General features: G+C 49.9%; 7 protein-coding genes across 7 annotated transcripts; 4 read left to right on the forward strand and 3 right to left on the reverse strand.

The window, feature by feature from the left end:
• Positions 1–879: 879 nt before the first annotated feature.
• On the forward strand, positions 880–1408 carry ANOM_005164 (uncharacterized protein; the record flags this gene model as incomplete). The annotated part of the gene is made up of 3 exons (XM_015550421.1): positions 880–1044; positions 1125–1342; positions 1399–1408. The coding sequence occupies 3 exons, from the start codon at positions 880–882 to the stop codon at positions 1406–1408; spliced, it is 393 nt and encodes a 130-aa protein (XP_015406407.1).
• Positions 1409–1579: 171 nt separating this feature from the next.
• On the reverse strand, positions 1580–3463 carry gpi16 (GPI-anchor transamidase subunit GPI16; the record flags this gene model as incomplete). The annotated part of the gene is made up of 3 exons (XM_015550422.1): positions 1580–2601; positions 2654–3048; positions 3108–3463. 3 exons carry the CDS (start codon positions 3461–3463, stop codon positions 1580–1582), a joined length of 1773 nt encoding a protein of 590 aa, XP_015406391.1.
• A 452-nt stretch (positions 3464–3915) lies between these two features.
• Positions 3916–4868, forward strand: ANOM_005166 (LUC7 domain-containing protein; the record flags this gene model as incomplete). The annotated part of the gene is made up of 3 exons (XM_015550423.1): positions 3916–3958; positions 4021–4352; positions 4407–4868. 3 exons carry the CDS (start codon positions 3916–3918, stop codon positions 4866–4868), a joined length of 837 nt encoding a protein of 278 aa, XP_015406390.1.
• A 517-nt stretch (positions 4869–5385) lies between these two features.
• Positions 5386–8246, reverse strand: ANOM_005167 (putative PHD finger domain protein; the record flags this gene model as incomplete). Its single annotated transcript, XM_015550424.1, has 3 exons — positions 5386–7317; positions 7381–8139; positions 8208–8246. 3 exons carry the CDS (start codon positions 8244–8246, stop codon positions 5386–5388), a joined length of 2730 nt encoding a protein of 909 aa, XP_015406389.1.
• Positions 8247–9038: 792 nt separating this feature from the next.
• On the forward strand, positions 9039–9857 carry ANOM_005168 (uncharacterized protein; the record flags this gene model as incomplete). Its single annotated transcript, XM_015550425.1, has 1 exon — positions 9039–9857. The coding sequence occupies one exon, from the start codon at positions 9039–9041 to the stop codon at positions 9855–9857; it is 819 nt and encodes a 272-aa protein (XP_015406388.1).
• A 353-nt stretch (positions 9858–10210) lies between these two features.
• Positions 10211–11994, reverse strand: ANOM_005169 (FF domain protein; the record flags this gene model as incomplete). Its single annotated transcript, XM_015550426.1, has 3 exons — positions 10211–10480; positions 10537–11873; positions 11925–11994. The coding sequence occupies 3 exons, from the start codon at positions 11992–11994 to the stop codon at positions 10211–10213; spliced, it is 1677 nt and encodes a 558-aa protein (XP_015406387.1).
• A 111-nt stretch (positions 11995–12105) lies between these two features.
• Positions 12106–13405, forward strand: pre9 (proteasome core particle subunit alpha 3; the record flags this gene model as incomplete). The annotated part of the gene is made up of 5 exons (XM_015550427.1): positions 12106–12203; positions 12257–12384; positions 12449–12632; positions 12698–13116; positions 13200–13405. 5 exons carry the CDS (start codon positions 12106–12108, stop codon positions 13337–13339), a joined length of 969 nt encoding a protein of 322 aa, XP_015406396.1. The 3' UTR covers positions 13340–13405.
• Positions 13406–15933: the final 2528 nt, after the last annotated feature.

A 15933-nucleotide genomic window follows, 5' to 3' on the forward strand; every position in this document is an offset into this window, starting at 1 on the left:
CGGACGACGAAGCCCCCCGCGTAACAATGGATTGTGGATATCCGTGGATATTGCGGATCGTGCCGCAGTCAAAAACTCAGTAGAATATAGCTTCCAGGATCTCGGGGATCAAGAATATTCTGGATGCATCGGACAGCCGTTTGGCCCTGACCCTGGATTCAGGAGATATAGAATGTCTGTATGTCTTCAACGAAATATTCACCCCCTGGATCCAACATCGTGGCTAAGACTGAGGATCTCGGATGTATTGGACAAGCTCAGTAAGAAAAAGTCACCGAGTTATCGTCCTTGTCAACATCACATCATCACCGTCAACCAACCAGTTGCTTTGCAGCCGTATACATAATGAGTCCGTTATAGACTTGCATCGATTTACCCATTACGAGCTTTTCTCATCGACTCTCATTGTAGCCTAAATTGCCATCTCACACAGCTTCAGTAATATCAAGTCGAGGGCCAGTATACTTCCAAGCTCCAGACGGTGCATACCCTAACTACCCAATCCGGTAACGCTCCAGTTCCCGCTGACTCAGCACCGTGGCGGCCAATGAGAAGCACAGCGTGCGGTCATGATGATATCACTGAGATCATTGTGCTCTCTTTCTTCGTCCAAGGACCTCGTCCATGTGGCATATCCTCGAGGTATAAAGACGTTTATTTCTCGATAGATAATTCTCGTTATCATTCTACGCAAACATTGTCTCAATTCAACTTCAACATATAGGTAAGCGCCCCAAAACACCAGACTATACTCCCTTAACCTTCCAAAGCGGGAACTATATATATCCCCTCCCCGAAGTATGTAGATACATACATACATACATACTAAACCTAAACCCCAGATCCACCAAACCAAACCAAACCAAACCAACCAGCAAAATGTCCGGAGCGAACACCCATATGAATGAACACCCCTCCGGCGGTACAAGAGGCGGCGCCAGCGTCGAGCCAACACCAGCCAACAACGTCGGCGGCGGACGAGGCTGGGGCGACTCTGGATTCCTCAAGGGTGGAACCGGTGGAGAAGGAACGGGCCATATCTCTGTATGTCTCGTATCGTATCCTCCTTCCAAAAACCCAATGTGGTGATACATTGACGTAGCTGAGCTAACAGGTCTGGTTAGGACAAAATCAAGACGTCACTGTCATCTGCAGACGAGTTCTCGAGTTTAAGAGAACAGAAGAGTATGGCGGAGAGGAATTATATGGATCGGAGGAATAGAGAACTTGGGGAGCAGGAGGGGACGTGCGCGACTGAGGATCATAGTTTCATGAATACAAAGCCGGGGGGTTCGGATACTTTGCCGGGGTGGGAGACGGCCAAGAAGACTTTGGGGAATATGTAAGTCTTTCAAGGTTTCTTCTTTGGATTGGTGTTGGGTGCTGATTGATTAATAGGTTTGGCTAAATGGGTTATGGCGGGGCGTGCTGATCTGATGTTACGAATTTGTTTACTGGAGTTTTTGTGGTATCTTGAGATCTTGTATTATAATGCAACTATACGTGGGTTAGGTGTCATGAAAAGAGTGAAGAACATATAACGTATGTATGTGCATTATTGATTCTATATGTGACATGACTATTCAACCTTTGCGCTCTTCCCTTTTATACGATCCCGGATGGCCACTATCTTGCCCGCCAGGCGACCCTTTAATGTCTGTGATGTGAGTGCGGCAGCCTCTTCGGCGGAGACGAAGCGACGGACCAAGAGGTTGAAAATGCTGCCAAACGCCAGAGCGATGACTGTGCTAGTCAGGATGATCACGTTGTACGGCATGCTAAAGTCCGGCGTGGGCAGCGGCAAAAGAAGGCTAGTTGTGCGCATGTAGATCGGGTTTTCATGTCCACCGAGCTTGATCACCGCAGGGGCAACGTTGAAACCACGATTGGCGTCGGGTGGGTACTCGGTGTACCGTAGGATGGCCTTCTCGAAGTCATATGTCAGAGTCACGCTAGAGGCGGCTGGAACTGATAAAGCTAGCTCTAGCTGCGTGCCGCGTTCTCTGTCTATTGCTGGGCGGTAAAAAGTCTCCGTGATGAGCTGTGAAGTGGGAACTTGTCGACGGATCCCATCACGTCCAGTGACTGTCGCTTGTAACGTGTGTACATACGGGCGCAAGAACCACGGGAGGGTCTCAAAATACATGAAGTCTACCGCGTCCGTATCGGACGGATTATCGAAGATGATCCGCATACCACCCCGTTCCACCCCGTGGCCAACGATCGTCCGTTCCGCACGCAGGACAGGCTCATCTAAAGGAACATGGGTTGTAGCTTCCTGCTCCGGCATGACCAGATCAAATGCGCTGGAGCCCTGTAGCGTGTAACACCGAGTGAAGCCATCCGGCTTCCGAGTCTCAACCGCACCTTCCGAGACAGCAACTCCTCGCTCATGGGGTACGCGCAGGCAGATAGTTTCCTCGGAGCTTTGGCTACCGCCTAAGGGGCAAACGCCGCTGACAGTGCGCCCAAAGATTTCGCTTAGAGACCAGCCGCCTTCGGACATCTTCTCCAAAGGATAACAGGTGTCATCTGAGTGATATGGCTTCGATGTATCGCAGGCAAGCTGATCATTCGGAACTGGTCGCGGAATTGGGTTGTCTAACACTTGTTAATGACTCAGATGAATGATGACAAGATTCGTTCGACTCACCTCGAGGCCGCTTTGATCTTTCAAGATCGAGCACAATGTCCACGGTTTGCTCGATTTGCACCAGACAATCATCGGGACTAGAACACACAGGACGCACATCAACCGACATACTTTGCCAGGCCGCATCGAACAACTTATGTCCATCAAGCAGACTGGCAACACCGGCCTTGCCTTTGCACGGTAGAAGTTTCAGAAAGGGTGTAAGGTTCTCTGTGCAGACAACCTCGCCCGGAAGCGTGCCATGCAAAAGATGTAGGTTACTCGATGCTGGATGGTCTCCGGCGAGAGCAAAAGATGCAACTGGTCGGGTAGTCCGAGTTGAATCGATGAAGTTGAGCGATGCGCAGAACAAACCAGACAGGGACTGGGTCAACGTAATCCATTTCGCAAACGCTCTTGATCTTTGTCAGCATATGCATCCAAGGCGCAGGGTTCCAAATGACATTGTACGCACTCTTTATCATCTGCCGCATCGATCCATGCCCACAATTCGACACCCGTGTTTCCTTCTTTAACCCCATTCCAGGGGCGCGACCCCCAGCTTTCAGCATCCCATCTGCCTGTAGTGAATCGCAGGTGTAACTCCTTGGTGTGAGCATGTTGCAATATCTGGCCTAGCGCACGGGGAAAGTGGCGAAAATTCCGCTCGTCAAAGGACGCCTGAGAAGCATTGCTTCGGAAATTGAAGGATGCCAATAAAGATGACTGCGGCAATGGTTGTAAGGTGAGGCTCTCATGGTAGTCGGATGCCGCGTAGGTGAGCGAGGACAACGCGACAAGAAAGAGCGGAAAAAGAGAAGGGACAATCATTCCGTCATGCTTGCCAATGAGAAAGTTTCCAAGGACTATTGTAAGAATACCTCTCAACCCAATATCAAGCCATGCACGGGTTGTAGAGTGGTAGCTCTCCGAGCCGATGGAGACAGAACAATTTAGCGTCTAGATCCCGCGACGTAATATCGGGCAGCGCTCAGGGAGGAAGATAGCTGGCACCGGGCTTGAAAGAAGCTGTTGGTAATCGGATTAAATTGGAATCCTCCTTCAGGTCACTCGGCCATGGCTTTGACGTTCTATGGGGTAGAACATCTGGACTACCTAATGCTCGGACGCTTACCGAAAGGGGCCAATGACCTTTATAGTAAGCGCAGCCGCGACCGCGTTTAGCGCCACTCCGCAGAATAATCGTCTTTCATCGCAACAGCTCTCATATACGTATCCCCACTCTTTTCGCACGAACATCCTCTTCTCGGAGTCATTGCATCATGGCGGCGGAACAGAGAAAGCTGCTCGAGCAGCTCATGGGAGGTAAGCTAGCTCTAACAAAAATGACGCAGCTCAAGCCCTAGCTAATAGAAATCTTCTCGTAGCGGACCAGCTCATGGGCACTGGTGCTCCCTCCCGCAACGCTCAGCTTTCTATTACCGATGCCAAAGTCTGTCGCTCATATCTCGTCGGCACATGCCCGCATGATCTCTTCACCAATACCAAGCAAGATCTTGGCCCTTGCCCTAAGGTGCATAGTGAAGGTCTGAAGACGGAGTATGAGACAGCTTCGGCGGCGGAGAAGGCGAAATGGGGCTTCGACTTCGATTACATGAGAGACATGCAGAAATACATTGATGATTGTGACCGGAGAATTGATTCCGCACAGCGGCGGCTGGAAAAGACCCCGGACGAAATCCGACAGACAAACAACCTGGTAAGGATAGTTTCTTCGCCAAGCGGACTAAAGCCAGTTGCTGACCTTTAATAGCTCAAACAAATCTCTGACTATACCAAAACGATCAACGGCGGTCTGCTTGAGATTTCCGTCCTAGGCGAAACCGGCGCCGTTGCGCAGGCATACAATGAATTGCACAAGATCCGCACAGCCAAACACCAGAAGGAAACGTGCGAGCGCGAATTGAAGAATCTGCAGGATACCTCTGGCCCGTCTGGTCATCAGAAGCTGCAGGTATGCGATGTTTGCGGCGCATATCTGAGTCGTCTCGATAACGATCGTCGATTGGCGGATCATTTCTTCGGTAAAATGCACATGGGTTACTCGGACATGCGCAAGACGTTTAAGAAACTCAGCGAGGAGCTCAAGGGCAGACCACCACCAGTTCGCCATCACGACGACGAGGACGGTGGCTGGGGTGGCCGCTCGGGTGGTGGTAGAGGACCTCGGTATGGTGGTGGTGGCGGCTACAAGAAGCGTGGTGGACGGTGGTGATAATGGTGGCTGTTCACTACTCTTCTTTTCTTTTGCTGCTGGATTCGCATAGCGCAGGCGTTATTCTTTCTATCAGGACGTTATGAATTGTCATATGTGTTAATAGGATAAAGTATTAGTCTTGAAAATCCAAATCTGGGCCATCTTCTGCAAATACAGTTGGTCTGCTTGCTTGAGCCGCAAGTTGCTAGTGCTACGTAATGGTGGTATGGAAGCGCAAAGCACGAACTGAGTTTCATATTTGGATACTGGATGGAGTATATAGGACGGCATTGACAAGCAAAGAAAGCTACAAGAATAAGTTGGTCTGCAAGAGTTCAGATATGAATTGAGTAAAGAAAATATCCATCGCTGTGCTGAAAATTCGTTGCGAAAACAAATGTAGATATCCCGTGATCACCCAATATCCCATTTTCCCCATCCCAGTAAGAGTAACAGCAGTACAACACAGACACCATGTCCAAAACGAACCTAAGAAAAAGAACCGATGATTACTATACAGTCGTATTATAGCCATCTACTTTGCATTCTGCTGTAGAGTATGTCCATTCGTCGTAGCCTGGACCAATTCCTGCATCAGGATTTCGTAGTTCAGGGCTGTCTCCGGCCGTCGCAACAGGATATCACGGACGACACTCAGCTGGGTGACATCCGCGTTCGGCGCCTGTTGTAAGAGCTGTTGAATAGCTGGGGAGCTAGCCTGAGTACCCAGTACCTGGACGGCAGCTGCAAGACCCGTGACCGGGGCCTGATTTTGTGGCGCTGGACTCTGATACGGTGCAAATTGGGGGGCATGTGGAGGATGCTGGTGTTGAAATTGGTGCTGCTGCTGACCATATGGGGAATGTGCCAGTGGCGTTCCATCAAAGTTCGAAGGTGCTGGGGTGATTTGAGACACAGGCCGTGGCCCAGGAGTCATGAATTGTTGTTGCTGAGGTGTCGCCGGACTCGCAGAAGCCATGGGCTCTTGGCTTGGATGGTGCGATGAAGGCTGTACTGACGGAGGGCTCGATTCAGAAGTTTTCACAGCAAAAACGACGAGAAGAACCCGTTCTGGAGTTGGATCCTCCAGAGTATTGTTCTCTAAGAGTTCAATGAACTCGGGTTTCTTAGTCGACCCAGCCTCGATGGGAATAAGATAAGTATCCTTGACGGCCGCCAGCGGATGCTTGCCCACCACGCCGTATCTCTTGCGATCCGAGAAATAGTTGAAGAGCTTATCGAAGCCTGCCTGCTCTTTTGGCAACTCGGGCCGGCCGATACAAATAACTGACACGTCTGTGGAAGTACTGAAACGCAAGTTGCAGAGATACTCGCTGGCCAGTTGGATGTCAATTCTGCCATCCACTAACAATGTCGAAGGCGCGAGCTGATCCCAGGGAATTCGTCCACTGAGGTCGGCACCCCCAACGTGTTTGGCCGAGGAGGAAAACTCGGCAATGGGGTTCATGATGACCTTGCCACGCCAAACTGCTCCTTCGTCATTATAATCCTTAGGTGAATAAGGCGGCGACTCTGGTTCATCGTCCTTCAAAAGCTGATCAATCTCTGCATCGGCCTGAGCCTTTCCAGTCGGTAGTGGCTGTCGAATATGGGTTGCCACCTCTGGAAACACTTGGTCGTGCTCAGTGCCGCCAGGAGAGTGAGCCCTAGGCGGGAAGTGCTGGTCGTGAGAAATGCCGTCGCCGAGTTTGCTGTCAGACGCTTGTTGATTACCAGTTTTCTGAGCGTTATCGCCTTCGCCGGGCTGCTGAGGACCTGGGCTTTGGCTGCCATCTGCATCGACTAAGCTTCGACGGGGAGCAGCGGAGAACACGGGCTCACTGGACACATTCTGATTATCGTCCTCAACCAGCTCCTCGCCTTTATGGGTCCGCCTGATCCTTGGCCCTTGCTCTTGCACGATAATATGCTGCCTTTCGGCTTCGCGCTTGATCTCGGCATCCTTCTGTTGCAGTTCTTCACTTGCCATGTCTTGGGAGCTCATCTTAGAGAGGGTATCTGGGAGTAAACTACCTACGAGCAGACGATCCCGTAGAGAAGGATTCTTCTTTACGTTGAACAAGATCGTCCGCAATTGTGCTTTATACTGCTCTGTGGTCTCTCCAGATCCTCCGCAGAAATTCTCATACATTGCATTCTCGATTGAGAGAGCGAGTTGCCGTGCGACCTCCTCCGCTGACTTCCCATCCGACAAGCTGAAGGAACCTCGCCTTCGGGCTTCAGAGACCTGATCTACAAATAACCTGACCAGAGCACTGGCCGCACTTTTCCGAGCAGGATTAGAGAGTTCTTCCACAGTCTTTACGCCCTCAACCACTGCCGATTCTGCGGTAGAGTTTTGGCGTGAAGGCTGTTCCTTAGCTTCATCCTTTACTTGGGTTTCTTCCACGCCAGACATCACAGTATCTGCTGGGGGAGAGACCTTCTGCTGTTTCGATTTCGGTGTCTGAATCATAAGGTGATTAGTTATCTGAGTAGCTTGTTCGAAGGTGTTAGCCAGAGCACTTACAGGTTCAGGCGTAGACACGTCCTGATGTTCATCAAACTTGCGTTTTTGAGCACTTGCCGACCGGGCATCGGGGACGACACCATTTTTCTCGGTGGTAGGTGTAACAGATGGGGGTGCTGGGGAAGCCTCAGGAGCCTCAGGCGCTGGAGGGGCAGACGAGGCGGCGGGTGCAGGAACAGGAGCAGGAGCAGGGGCTGGGGTTGACGAAGCTGCTGTACGTGCGGGTGTGCTCGCCTCGGTTTTAGGCTCGGGTTTGGGCTCAGGCTTGGGTTCACTGGGTCTGCCTCTTCTGCCTCCCTTTTTACCCTTCCTGCGACGCGATGCTTTCTTTTCCTCAGCTTCTTTGCGCCTTTTTTCAGCCGCCTCCTCCCAAGGCTTTTCACCACGCGCAATCTTATCTAAGAGAACCTTATGATTTTCAGGCTTGCACTGCTCACAAAAGTACTCGTCAGGCTCCTCGCCCTTCGCGAATGTGAGACCCATGCAGTCATTATGTTGCCACGCTGAACAGCGATCGCAGCAAATCATATCACGTTCAACGTCTTCCTCCTCTTCATATTCTCCGCATATACATCGGATAATCTCTTCTTCTTCACTGGGGGCAGGTGTTGGTTCGACGGAGGGCTTCGGCGGTTTTTCCTTTGGCTGCGCTTTCGACTTGGGCTTCTTCGCAGGTGTTTCAGGGATAAGATCGAGGTTCTTGTGCTGACCCTTGGTCGAGCGACCTGATCGTCGCGGTTCTTCTGACGTCACAGTTAGCTGGCTATTCAGACTGAGTTGGGGATCTGCTTTCAACCGTCACTCCACTCCTATGTGGACTGACATACTGTCCGCAAGATTGTGGTTACTATGAGCTTACCGGCCATGGTGGGGATATATAATGATAAGATGCAAAAGATTTCTACGGTGCGATGTAGAGTAACCTGGGACAAGCGCCACCCAAATCTCGTTCTACGGCATCAGAGGGTTCAAGTAATACACAGGAGAAGACGCTGGACAGTGGCACTGCGGCTTGGTCCACACAGGTATTACTTTATCTTCTCAAATTTGGTTCCACAAAGATTTATTTAAGACACAACGCGTAGCGACAGTACTTCAACACCGGGTTTCGGTGTCCTGACTCTGATGAATTCCTCTTTCGCGCGCAGCGTGAATGCTTGGCGTGAGCGGGGTCGCGTGAGCGCTGTCTTGATGTTGGCTGAGATTTATAGATATGGCTTGCAATCCGACGATACTAGATTGGCAACCAAGCGACTGCGTAGTAGCTTCTGATGGGTTTGGCGACAGGTCAGTTGTCAGGGAGGCGATGGGGAGATGAGGAGATGAAGTTGGCAGAAGAGGAATGAGATGAAGACGGAGTCGCGGTCGCCTGCTGAGTCAGAAAACACGTGAATGCCTGGGTGCGGCTCGGCGGGGAGGTCTTGGCACAACGCCAAACAGGGTTCCTCTTCGTCGCGCGTTTATTCATTGAAAGCTTCTCCGTATCCCCACATAGATTGCGCACTGCATTTTCCTGATCGTCCTGCATCTAACACTAGTCTAATCCAGCTACGATATTTTGGAATACCTTATCACAATCAGCAACGGCTCTCTTAATAAAAAAAACAGAAAGAAGTCAAACATTAATAAAAAAAAAAAGGGGATTTATCTTCATAACGATGGCGGATGTTCGATCGTTACTTCGAAATGAACTGGCTTCTCGCAAAGGCTCAAATCAGACCGGAAGAGCAGCAACGACAACAACAAACCGTGTTACCAAGAAGCGCAAGGTAGATCCTGAAGATGACTTGACGCGCAAGAAAATGAGACACGCGATCGCAAACGCGGATCCAAAGTCAGCGAATATTCGTACTGTACAGCCACCGAGTGCCCAGTCCCTTGATGAAGACATTGAACTCTCAGAGCAAGATACTGCTGGCCCGGAACCCCCATCAGACGAAGACGCCGAGCAGATTTCCGCTCAACCTAGTGCACAACCATCTGAGGCAGCAGCGGCATCGAATAACACGACTGAGCAAGCCAAGACAATTGATGAAGACGAGTGGGCTGCTTTTGAGCGTGAAGTAGCGGCCCCAACCCGGGCACCACAAGCGCCTGCCGCTGTCGCCGCACAGGCGACGATATCAGCGGCACCGGTTTCCGCCGAGCAGCTGGCAGCACAACAAGAGAAAGAGAATGACACAATAGCCCGTGGTCGTGAGGCCGAGGCCGAAGGTGAACGAGAAGACGCAGCCCGCTTCTTAGAAGACGAGTTCGACGAGATGGAACAGCTAGAGGAGCGGGTTAGACGGTTGAAGCACAAACGTGAGGAGCTAAGAAATATGAGGGCCACAGGGGTTCAAGATGTTGGTTTGATGGATGGTCCAGCTTCGGGCGCCACAGTGTCAGGCCATGAAAAGGGCCAGGAAGATGAAGAAAATGACGACGACGATGATGACGATGACGATGACGACTGGGATAACTGGAGATTCAGGTAACAGACCGGAAAGAATCAAACTGGGAAAACGGAGAAGGTGTCATTTCTTACAAAGGGAGGTCTTGAACTTTTCATAATTACATTGATACCCCATGATCTATACGAAGTCGCACAAAAGTGTTCTCTAATGTGTCAACATACATGACTGGATTCCAAGGCGGGCGCTTTGGCTATTTTGTATCTATTAGGTATGAGTATTTGTTGTCACCCTGTGACCAACATCGAACCAATAATTTGTCCGGAGATTTGGAAGGAAATGCATTGGTCCCATAGCCGTGACGGTTCGGCGGGCTGCTGTTGGCCAGACAATAGCAATTGAATGGATTTGTACTATACATGATTACTACCTATGGATCACTTCCCTTCCTGGGCTTCCCCTTCCTTTGACGCATCTTGCTCGACCTCTATATGGCTTCGTAACCCGGCCTTGCCTATCCTGAGAGCTTCTTCAATCTCTGCCTCTCCTTCTCTTAGAAGATTCCTCCCACGGGCAAGGTCTCCCCGCTGCTTCCGCTTGTCCTCTTGCACTTGCTTCTCACGTTCTGCCAGAGCCTTCTCACGCTTTTCGCGCTCCATCCTCTTACGTTCTGCCTCTTCTCGTTGTTCCGCAGTCATATGCTCACCCTGCTCCGGCGCGGCGGCAAAGTAGATATGTAGGTTTCAATAAGGGGATTGCGAACCTTCGCAGGGAGGGAGATATATCTGATATCAGTAATGATCGTTGGAGGGAGAGCTTCCAGGTTCGACGAGCGATTGAAATCATGCAGAGGTACGGACTTCAGCAGGGCGGAGAGGTCGGATTTGCGCGTGCTTTCCGGCTGTTTTAACCGTGACATTAAGTCACGATAGAACTTCTCTCGATCCTTATCGGACAGTTGAGTGTCTTTCATTTCGGGCTCTTTGCGATACTTGCGTTTGAATTCTGGCCAGTATAGCTTGGGAGTAGCGTGTGTTTCAAGGAAAGCTAGATATTTGATGCGCGGGTCCTTTTTCTCTTCTTTCTCTTTCTGCTCCTTAAGCACTTGGATCCGATCACGGCTCCACTGAGACCAAACTTCCCGACGCGACCTCATATTCGGAAGCGCGGTGTAACGAGAGTCCTCTATAATCCGGCCTTCTTCAATAATCTTCTCCCAGGTTGCATACGGGTTAATATGATAATCATCAAGAAGGTCACGGAACAGAGCAGTTGCGTCTTCTTCTGTGAGTGGTAATCCCTCAGCACCTTCTTCCCAGCCATCTTCGCCTGGTTCACCGTATTCGCCGGGGTCAAGGCCATATTCTTCGCCCATAGCGGCGAGTTGATACTCAATATCCTCTTCCGTGAACTCCAAAGGTTGTTGTTGACCATCGTCGCCCTCCGTTTTCGGCCGTTTGGAAGGATGGTACTCATCTTCGCCTTCGCTATCTGTGACTTCGACTTCCTCGTATTCGTCGCTCTCTTCACCCGCATATGCAGCCGGGGTGATGCCCTTCTGCTCTTGATGCTGTTCACCAGATGGCTCGGTTTCTCTTTCAAGCACGGAACTCTCGTCATCGATGTCTTCACCGCGCTCCGCTTTCTCTTTCTTCTCTCTCTCTACACGGTCGTACTCCACGACTCCTTTCAATATCTCCGGTGGGATTTTCCAGAAACTTTCATTTGTTTCAGGGTTGTGGACGAATCTTCTTCCCAGTTTGGTTTTGACGAGTACCCATGGTGCACAGCTGGGTAGGGCATGTTTTGATTTCGGCCTATCTTCCGTCCCTCTATTTCTGCGGTCGTGATAGCCTCTTCCACCACGAAAGCCGCCCCGATCTTGACCATGTTGAGGCGTTCTTTGACTATATGTGCCAAACCCAAATCCATGAGGTGCATAAGGTGTCGAGGAAAATGGAGGTAAAGTATCTGGAGTAAGATAGGGAGCGTTGTGGGTGGTATCGGGTGCAGAAGGGGTCGATTGAGGTTGAGCCGGGGACGCCTGAGGTCTAGTGTAGGTTGATTGTTTTGTTTGCGAGTTATAATAATACAAGTGGCCTGTGTCCAGTCAGACAAGAGAACTTCCATGACAATAGCGATGTGACGCACCCGAAGGAGCTCTATGCTCGGTCCACCCTGGTGGTAGTGGAGGGGGAGGGGTATAGGTGGACTTGAGCATTATAATCGCGATGTACCGAGAATATGGGTTAGATGGATCGTTGGCTTAAGAATTTCCCGATATTTATATCCATAGAAGAATTGGTACAACTATTATTGTAGCGGAAAGCGCATGCAATTTTGCGGCAGTCGAGAGCTTCGCATTGAAACTAAAGGTAAAGGCGTGGGCCCGAGCTTGGCAAATGGCAAGCCGCTGGACGCGCAGGGCGAGTTGCCTGGTCACTGACTGTCACTTGGAGCTCACCCCAACCCACCCTACACAGCTTGCCCACTCCTCATCACAACCTCCCTTTCTTTTCCCTCCGCCTTCGCTCATCTACAAAGGCTCCTCTATTTCTAGTTGTCCCGCTTTTACGTCACATTCGATATGTCACGACGATACGATTCCAGGGTACGCTCATTCCGTAATCCTCCTTGCCCGGAAGCTCTAGCTAACCGATGACGCTGTTCGATAGACTACCATCTTCTCCCCCGAGGTCGTCTTTACCAGGTTGAATATGCGCTCGAAGCAATTTCGCACGCCGGCACGGCTCTAGGAATTCTAGCCAAAGATGGAATCGTTCTTGCGGCGGAGAAGAAGGTGACTAGCAAGCTGCTAGAGCAGGATACTTCTGCGGAGAAACTTTACACTCTGAATGAGTACGGATGATATTTTTTTCAGACATTTTCTCGTGGCTGTCTCCAAAAGCTAATCTTCCGGGTAGTAACATGATCTGTGCCGTGGCAGGTATGACGGCAGATGCAAACATCCTAATCAACTACGCTCGACAAGCCGCCCAGCGTTATCTTCTTACCTACGACGAAGAAATCCCATGTGAGCAACTGGTCCGTCGACTGTGCGATTTGAAACAGGGATACACCCAGCATGGTGGTCTCCGTCCATTTGGTGTCTCGTTCATCTATGCCGGCTACGATCCTCTTCGGGAGTTCCAGTTGTACCAGAGCAACCCCAGTGGTAACTACGGTGGTTGGAAGGCCACTAGCGTGGGAGCAAACAACGCAAGTGCTCAGAGTCTGCTCAAACAAGATTACAAGGAAGACTGTGATTTGAAGGAGGCGTGTGCCATGGCCGTCAAGGTCCTGAGCAAGACTATGGACTCTACAAAGTTAAGCAGTGAGAAGAGTAAGTGGTGGCGCATGGAAATTTTACCCGACTCTTTCCCACTACTGCTACTGAGCGAAATTTACTAATTCCTCTTCTCACAGTTGAATTTGCAACGGTGGGAAAGACTCAGGAAGGGAAGGTTTACCACCACCTGTGGAACGCCGACGAAATTAATGCTCTGCTGAAGCAGCATGGACTGGCTAAAGTTGATGACGAGCCTGAGGCGGGGGACATCAAATAAAGCATGAAAGACTGCTTCTTGTTCAGTTACTCGATCAAGATAATCCCATATTGTTCTCATTGAAAACTCCCTTTCAGTAATCTACCACAGCCCCGAGACTATCGTGATTCAAGCTATAAGTCCGTGAAAGCATATGTCGCTGAAACATACCTTTGACTCGGAGAGGATGGGCATGGACGTACCAGTAGTTACCGCCGGCTCTGAAGCGTAACTAATGTTGTTCACTGGTGACGTGGCAGGCGGCTGCGTCAATTTGCACAACAGACACCCGAGCTCTCATGTCTGCTCTCGTGTTCTTCATGCCAATTCGATCAAAATTGCTGCAGAGCTATCCGAATCAAGATAAATGGTCCACGTAGCTTCGAAGGTCCGGTTGCATCTGGCGTTTGGATGATGCTGAATGTACTCCGTACGGAGGGTGTTGGCGGAGGGTGTTGGCGTGAAGCCCTCATATATAAGCAGTGTCTAGAGACAATCCACCTCCTACTTCCATTCTTACGGCAGGATTATGAATGAAGGCATCATCATCATCTACAACAAATGCCATCGCGTCGGTTCGCCATGAGGTTTTGCCGGTATGCGGCCTCTCCTTTTGATGGAAGTATTCCATAATATCCAGGAGTTGAACACGCTCTGTGACAAAATTGGAAATCGGTAGGAATATACCAACCTTTTCAAGCTGTAAGGGAACAAGGACTGATGATAGAAGTACTTCGCTTCACCGGTGCTGTTCATCTTATTACGGATTCGAAAACGAGACGGAGGGCCGACTCACTAAACTGAGCTAACTGAATTCGGTTAGACCCATGTGAGTACATACAATGGACGCGGGGCTTCACATTCATACTAGAAACAATCCAACCACGCTGTTTCAGTGGCATTGATATCCAGACACTAATCGCTGGTGGATGTGGTGTCTATACTGGGTAGCTGAGAAATATGGGATGTCTTCTCGTTCAAGTTCTTTGCCCAATTCCTCTTGCATTTTTTGCAGTTGCTTATATACGGGGCTACTTGCCTATCCTTATCGGCGAAGCGCTCACCAAGAATATAGGCGCTTATTGAGTGGAACTGATCGTTGAGGATACCACACGAGACGCACGATTTGCGGGATTCGGGACACTTCATTGGGTCTCATATTCAATCGACATCAGGTTCCCATCAAATCCAAACTTTTCCTCCAATCATCAGATGGGTCTGTTTTCATTTTGATGGAAACAACCCAGCATGATGACACAGCCAACGAGCCACATGAGCAAAATGACCCATGATTGTGAGACATGAAATCATTGCACCGAAATTAGGACTGAATTGAAAAGAAATCGCAAATAAGGGAATCTAAAAAAGAATAAAAAAATCCAGCTCCAGTTCGCCAGCGCCATAGCCCCCCTATTAATAAGAAACGCCAGTTCAAGACAGTGCTTTTCGTCGGTCATCACGTTCTCTCTGAAGCTGGCGGATCTCCTTGTCAAGTTCCGATATGAGCTTCTGTGATCGATCCATGGAGGCCACAAGAGTGCTTCCCTCCCGTTTCCACCGGTTCAACCGTTCCATCTCGGCGCTTCGCCGCCGGTATTTGGTCTCGATCTTCTCACAAAGACGGCATTGTGCCGACTCAAACTCGGTCATGTTAACAAGTCTCATACCACACGTCTCGCCAGTACGGTACTCGTAATTGCAGCGGTGAGCAAAATTGGTCCAACTCCAATCTCCACAAGCATATCTCTTCTGGTTGTAAAAACACATGCCTATCAGATCAGTCAGAGAATGCTTGTCTGGGGTCACGATCAAACTCACTGGTACCTGGTGCAGATTCGCTGTTTCACCTTCTGCCTTATATTCTATTGGCTCGACCTGGTGGTCCTACCGCCCTCCGAATATTTGATAGGCTAGGCTTGAACAAAGCCTATTGAGCTTTGATGGAGATTTCTAAAAGTTGAAACGCGTTATATCAAGATCAAGACTTTATGTCTTATGGATTTGTTTGAGGAGATATACTTTGAAACGATTATTGATCCAGATAACATCGAGATGAAGGATCGTTGGCCCTATTTATGTTTCGTGAACAGCTTCTATATTACTGCTCAGCCAATTCTTGTTACTATGCCCATTCATTGTCGATCAGTGCCTCTGGTGTGTGATGGCTTATCGTCCACAGCATTCTACCATCACATTCGCATCACCTCCCGTGAATGCTTCTTGCGGTTGGCTACAACAAGTTTGCCCAACAGTGGAGACACGAGATGTCCGCAACATTCCTTTTTGGGTTGATTGTAATCAGTCGGTGCTTCATGGATGCATGCACCCTGCTGTCGTGGCGAAATCATCTATGCTGCCTCAAATCGAACTTTCGAAAATCCCTCATCGCGAATCATTGTTTCGCTGTCCTAGCTTGGCTTGGACTGCCATTGCTGCCTTGGGTGCTCAATTGAACATCCCCGCTTCATCTATGCATCTGTGTTTCGTATGAAGCCATCGTTCGAGAACCATATGCTTTCACCCTTACCGAGTCAAAGCTTCTGCATGATCCGTCACTTTGCTGCCAGCTGTCATACCGTCTTACACAGATGGCCTGTTTTACTTTCCTATTTTTT

Source organism: Aspergillus nomiae, assembly GCF_001204775.2.
Source record: "Aspergillus nomiae NRRL 13137 chromosome Unknown contig00155, whole genome shotgun sequence".
Classification (NCBI taxonomy): domain Eukaryota; kingdom Fungi; phylum Ascomycota; class Eurotiomycetes; order Eurotiales; family Aspergillaceae; genus Aspergillus; species Aspergillus nomiae.